This window comes from Pundamilia nyererei, unplaced genomic scaffold (genome assembly GCF_000239375.1).
Source record: "Pundamilia nyererei isolate P.nyererei 1_Seehausen unplaced genomic scaffold, PunNye1.0 scaffold00347, whole genome shotgun sequence".
Lineage (NCBI taxonomy): Eukaryota > Metazoa > Chordata > Actinopteri > Cichliformes > Cichlidae > Pundamilia > Pundamilia nyererei.
Genome location: NW_005187748.1, coordinates 418,245 through 424,768, shown reverse-complemented (window position 1 = coordinate 424,768; position 6,524 = coordinate 418,245). Strand labels below are relative to the sequence as shown.

The 6,524-nt window shown below is 43.2% G+C and overlaps 1 protein-coding gene across 2 annotated transcripts in view; it reads left to right on the top strand.

Moving 5' to 3' along the window:
• usp32 (ubiquitin specific peptidase 32) overlaps positions 1-6,524 on the top strand; it is a 63,083-nt gene that overhangs the window by 24,073 nt on the left and 32,486 nt on the right. For both annotated transcript variants that reach the window (XM_013915683.1, XM_013915682.1), the window contains exons 3-5: positions 894-999; positions 3,388-3,506; positions 5,656-5,815. In XM_013915683.1, coding sequence (XP_013771137.1) covers positions 894-999; positions 3,388-3,506; positions 5,656-5,815 — 385 coding nt within the window. The remainder of the gene's footprint in view (positions 1-893; positions 1,000-3,387; positions 3,507-5,655; positions 5,816-6,524) is intronic.

Here is a 6,524-nt window from a genome sequence, read left to right as displayed (position 1 = left end):
CCCCCCCCCTCGACAAACAAAGAGGCAGTTGGCAGTTAGAAATCAGCAATCATTCACACACCCCCACTGCCCTCCAGAATTCTCAGGTAACAACCTAATTTACATATGAATGACTAGCCAGTGTAGCTTCCACTTGGCTGAAGCTAAAGCCTAGCTAAAAGCCTACCAGGTAGAAAGCCAAATGGCTGCTCTCTGGGACTCTAAGCAGCAGTGTGTGACGGAGGGGCGGCAGATGACGGTGAAAGTGTTGGATTTAGGAATTTGCATCGTATGACACAGTGTGACTTCCGTGTTTTTAAAAGCCACAAATAAAGCTTCTGTACTGTGTGTGACCTGCTGGCATGGACATGCTTCATCAGCTCCTGACTGCAGAGTCATGTTATGCAAGCCATCAGCGTGTCCTTTAGCTTAATGACAGCAGCGCCTCCGTAACATGAGCTGATATAGTTTTAAAGATGAGGAGCACATTTCTCTATTTTTGTTTTGGGTGATTTTCTCTCACAGTTCCACAGAAACTAGTCCAGGGCTACTTCTGAGAAACTGAACTGAAAATGAATTGTAAGTCCAGCACAGGAAGTACTTTCCTCCTGTCAGCTTTCCTTTTACTGACATCGTACTGTAGGTCTTGCAGTATTCCAGAATCATGTCACCAACATTACTGCATCCAAGCTGTTATGTTAAATGTTACATTTGTTATATTTTTGAACGACAAACTTCAAATGGTTTTGTTTTTTTTAGTTGTCGGTGAAACCTGATGACGTTGGTCAAAACTCTTCTTTGCTCACACATTGGCAGCTTTTGTCACTGTGGTGTTTGGATGGGCTGACGTCTCGATCGTGTTGCAGGCGGTGGAGCAGCTCGTGTTTAACGTTACGATTATGTGTGTGTTTTAGGTGATCTACACCTCGTTTGGAGGCTCTGCCAAAGGGCTGCACTTTAACAATCTGATCGTGGGTTTGGTGCTTCTGACCAGAGGACGTGATGAGGAGAAGGCAAAGTGTAAGTATCTGTTTAGGCCATGAGATGTTGATTTCATTTCCCTCTCTCTTGTCTCGCTTTAAAAAAAACAAAACAAAAAACAGAATAAAAGTCGTTTTAAAATTTGTTTTTTATGAGATATAATGTAAGCTTTAAGCTAATGCAGTTTAGTTATAGTCAAGGAGTGATCAGGGGTTGCCATGGCTACTGCCACACTTGGATAAACATACTTACTGTCATTAAAGTAATTTATTACATCATTACCTACTATGAAAAGTCATTTGTTTAAGTATTTCTAAATTGCTAAAACGAACCCCCTTTGCATGTAGACAGGGTGTCATGGTTAAACATCCGGAGGCTGTATTTCCTGTCATATATTTACCTTTAAGTGCTTTCACTCTACCTCTTTTCATAGCGAGTAGCACTCGGTAATATCTCCACCACCAAATAATCAGCATCAGGCTGGTTCGAGCTAGCTTTAGCTGAACTAAATGCTGTTTCTGAGGCTGAGCTCTGGCACAGGTATTAACAGGCCTCGTGTTTTGAAGGTACTGTTTAAAAATGTGAAGAACTAATTAGCAGCTGACCCTTGTGAACACTTCTCAGTATCTCAGCCGTGTAAAGGCCCGACAGACTCCTGGATTTGTTCCACGATTACTTGGTGAAATTTCCCTCTGGGCTTTGACTCGGACATTTATCCTAAGCCTCGTCCAGTGCTGTCTTGGATGTTTGCTTTCATACTGAAAGATGAACAATTATGTAGATTTCTGTTGAGGTCATCAAACTGTTCTTTGTTGTATTTTAGAAGCTAATAAAACAAATAATGAGACGACTCGTTCCGCAGCTATTTTTTCCCCACTATCAATTTTATATCTGTAAACTTTAAGAAACTAGTCTCCTGGGTCAATAATTCTGCAATCACTCATTTTAACCTGCGGTTTAGTCCTTTATAATATCTGTCTCCATTCTTTGTTCCATGCTAAGTGTTACTTGGAACAAAATCCATCCCGGATACGGATGTTGGCATCCGTCGAGTTATGTATAGGCAACATATGTTGAACGTGACAAAACAAACGAATGATGAAATTAACATAAACGAAACAGATTTGGGGCTTTGCAATAAAAGTTTTTCTTAAAAACCTTTTAAATGTTAATAGTTACTGTATGTGTGATGACATACGTCGACGCACTCGTTAAGGAGGAGATGGTACATGCATATATACATACGCTGTGATCAAAGAGAAAAGATGCAGTGTTCATAGTTGTCACATCACTACTGGGACACGTCCACCTGGAAGACAAAACAGTACTGCGGTCCTCCAGCTGTCCTCTAAACGTCTTCAGATTTAACTTGGCACAGCACCAGCTTCCAGAAGGGCGTGGCATATGGCACCAACCTGTGAACACACCTACGCCTACCCCGCCTTACAGGCCAAATCATTCTCCACGGCAACCAGGCTGTCAGTGGCGGCTCAGTGAAACTGTAGGAATGGTTTAGCCGACACCGGACAAATACTCTGACACGTGACAAATGAATGCTCCTCATACTTCCTGGCCCGACACTGTAAATGTCCAAGTCAACCAAATGTTAGATTTACACGTGGTACTTGAAGCTAGCTGTAGCAGTTATCTTTGCTTTAACGGTGAAGTTTCTTGTTCTTCGCCTCCCACACGGTGCTGTTATTTACCCATCCAGCAGGTCACAAGTCCCCAAAAATCACGGTTTCTCTTCATATCTTTGTCTCCCCTCCATGAAGAGATGAACGTAGTCTTGGCTCGAGATAAAAACAAAACTTTCGTCTTGCAGTACTACTGACCGTCCACTGCTGACCGTCATGATGGAGCGATGTTTTGCCCGACAGGGTGGCGAGTCGCTCACGTGACTGAAAACTATGAAAAAGCGAGTCAGCGAAGTCGGAACTGCAGCGAAACACTTGAATTTAATCTGGGGACAAAATATTGAAATGTTGAACTTGTCAGTGGACTGATGACAGCTGGTGAGTGGTTCTGTTTTACTGCAAAACATCATTTTTAGAAGGTATTTCTACATATACAGCTTCAGAAAAGCTCGCTCACCTTAACTGTCCAAGCACACATGGGCCGGAAACTCTCAGAACTGTGTGAGACATCTGGTTGATTTCTTTGTAGGATAGGCTACAAGCTGAAGGAGCGGCTGTTTTGAGACCACAGTGATTGAAACGTTTCGTTTCTTTTTGTTTTTCATGCTTTTGGTTCGTCTCTTCTTCCTCAGGCTCATTCTGGTAGTCGTATCTCACATGTCGCAGGCATTCAAATCCATCAGGACATTATTGACATTGAGACTTTTATCAGCTCATTGCTGCTGTGTGCTGGACGCCTGCGTTCCTGTGATAAAGCTGAGCTTTCTTCTTCGTGTGTTTGTGTGCACAGACCTCTTCAGCCTGTTTGCCAGTGATCTGGGGGGATATGCTGCCAGGGAAGATATAGAAGCAGTTCTGCAGGTCCTGGATGGAGAAGTCCCGGCATCCCTGAAGGAGTCCTTCGGCGAGGTGAGCAAACGCTGCAAAAGACTGCACAGCATTAATCTGTTAACTCATGCACTCATGCAAGTGAGCTGCAGACTAATGACTCCTCGGCTTCTATCGCAGAGCGCTTGATCGTTGCAGAGGTTTCAGTCACATGCTTATAAAAGAGCCATTGTTACAGGGAGCCTCCTCGCTGTGATAATACAAAGTTTGGCTTATCAGCGAGTCATTGTGCTGGTTATTAAAATACCACCTGAAAGCATGCAAACCTCCCCACTCCCACCTCCTTTATAGCATGCAAACATCTCTAGAGACACAACACAATAAAGTCTAATACTCAGGTGTTGCATTTTCCCCCGATGATGTTTATGTCCATTATTATCCTTCTGCAATTACATGTTCACTTCTGAAATCACCACTGACCAAATCCATGTCCAAGACTGATTGTTTCATTTGTTTAGATGCTTATTTGTGGGTTAAACAGAGTCGGGATATTGTTTGTGTGCAGGAGAAACAAAAAAGTCGTTTGGTACTGGGCCACAAGAGTTGAGGCTCCGGGGGGGAATTCATGGTTTTCAGGGTTTTTATCGGCTTTCAGCGTTATTCTTTTATCGTTTTTATCATTAACTTGGTTTCCCTGCGTCTTTTCCTGTGTGTTATGAATAAATCTTCCTTTTTGTTTGGTGCCGGTGTCGTGCCAAACTAGGTACCCCCGACAGAATTTGTTTCCCCTGCGTCAGGAGCACAAGCTGGACTGTCCAAATCACGGACAAACGGCATCCCACTGCTGATTTTTAGTTCACAAACACTTCTTATTATGACGCATTACTCCTGAAACTTTGGAGGATTTAGCTCTTTATATAGTAAAGTTACAGGAGAATAAAAATAGTTATCAGCCAAAATGTTAATGGTTTGTTAAAATAATCCCATCTGAGCAATAAATATATAATTTTCTGTAGTAACCCTCAAACTGAATGGTAATGTAACGATACTAATTTTTCACTTTTTCACAAAAAGAAAACATCAGTACTTCCTGCGTGCTCCCAGCACAGGGGAAACATTGTCGGGGATACCTCCTTTGTTGTATTTATCCGCCACACCTTTAAGGCCGGTCCGTGAAAATATTGTTGGACATGAACCGGTCTGCGGCGACCGCTGCTGTAAAGAGTTTTAAAACATCAAAAGAAAATAGTGCACGTGTATTTAAGAGCCTTCTTGGAGCTCAATAAATATCACTCAATGATTTCACAATGAGTTTATTGGAGCTATCATTAGCAGTGCTAGCACCAGCATGTAGGCTAACGTCCACACACGTACGTAATGTGGTTGCACAGTTTATGTGCAGCTGTTAACATTATTTATCGCTGAAGTATCCAAATAATTTAAGTCAAGTCCTTCTAGAGGGAGGTGTTGCAGCTCGGCTCGCTCTATTTTGACCAGCTTGTGTTTGTGGTGCCAATCATCTCGCTGACTGAAGCACACATACAGAGTTCAGGCCTTAGCAAAGCCATTGTGACATATAACATGTTTAAGCGTCACTTTGGTTTTAAAGGGGTGGCTGCATTACCTGCTGCCTCGGCCACTGGTAGTCCAGGTGTGCACGAGGCCGTTCCTACAGTAGCTCTAAGTTTGTGCACGAGGGAACATTTGCATTCATCGGGGATCGTTACGATTCATCAGGTTTCTTATATTAGAGCCTCGTCTGTCGTTCTCTGTTTGATGTTTGCAGCGTGAAACTGATATCTGTCAACTGAATAGAGCTTCCACCTTGATGTGAAGCAAAGTGTATTTCCCTTATCTATGTTTGCGCCCTCGTCCTTGGCTACTTTCTGCAGTCCTGCCCTGGCACTTGTCACTCATTTTGATGAGCTGCCTTCTTTAAAATCTCAGTAAACTTCTGTTGGGGGAAAAAGACGTTCAAGAAGCAGAAGTCTGTGCTTCTCGTCACGACTGAATGATTCGATTTGTCAGACTTTGTGTAATTTGTTAGTTTAAATTTAAAAGCCCTAAACCCCAAAACACTTTGACTGATGAATAACGATAGCTAATGAGTCCGTAGCGACGGGCCAAAGCCTTTCCTCATTAAATAGCCAAACGGGGATGGACTCGGCACACGGCTGGCGATCGGGTGTTTTGGCGACAGCAGATTCATTTTGCCTTTGTGTTTGTGCAGGGAGACAAGGTCAACTACGATCGCTTCAGGAACTGGCTCCTGCAGGACAAGGACGCCTTCACTTTGTCCAGATGGCTGCTGTCGGGAGGAGTGTGTGTCACGCTGACGGATGACAGCGACACGCCCACTTTCTACCAGACCCTAGCGGGCGTCACACACCGTAAGGCCACCCCTAAAACAGCGTCCTGCAGCAGTGCGCCTGAATGTTATGTGTTTACTTCACACTTGAGACGCTCAGGTGTTCATTTGATACCTGGTTTGTTTTAGATGGACTTTGGATTGGAATCAGTCTGGATGATTATTCAGCATTTTTAGTCACTACAAGAAATTCTGACCAGCCTGGCCAAACTCTGCAATGCACAAGGCCTTGCTAACCAATGTTGCTCCACAGAGAATAACTTAGAAAGCTTTTAATGTGAAACTGCTCCAAGAAAATTGATGGCTTGTAGCTTGTTAAAGCGGAGGGGAGGATTAATAAATAAAACAATTAAAAAAAATAAAACTTCAGCAGGTTAGAGCTGGTTTGAAGAGTAGTGTTTGTAAGGGGAAAAGGAGAGCATCAGACTCTTCTGAGTGGTGGGAATGCAGTTTGTGCTGATGGTGTTCCTGACGCTACCAGGAACCACAAGCTGGTATAAAGTTTGCATTAATACGAGCAGCAGCTGCTGCCAAGATGTGGAGGTTTCTTGCTAGAAGGTGATGACATATACCAGCAGAGATGGGCAGTAACGCGTTACAAGTAACGCGCTACTGTAATCTGATTACTTTTTTCAAGTAACGAGTAAAGTAAGGGATTACTATTGCAAAAACAGTAATTAGATTACCGTTACTTTCCCGTAGGAACGCTGCGTTACTGCGTTACTAAAACC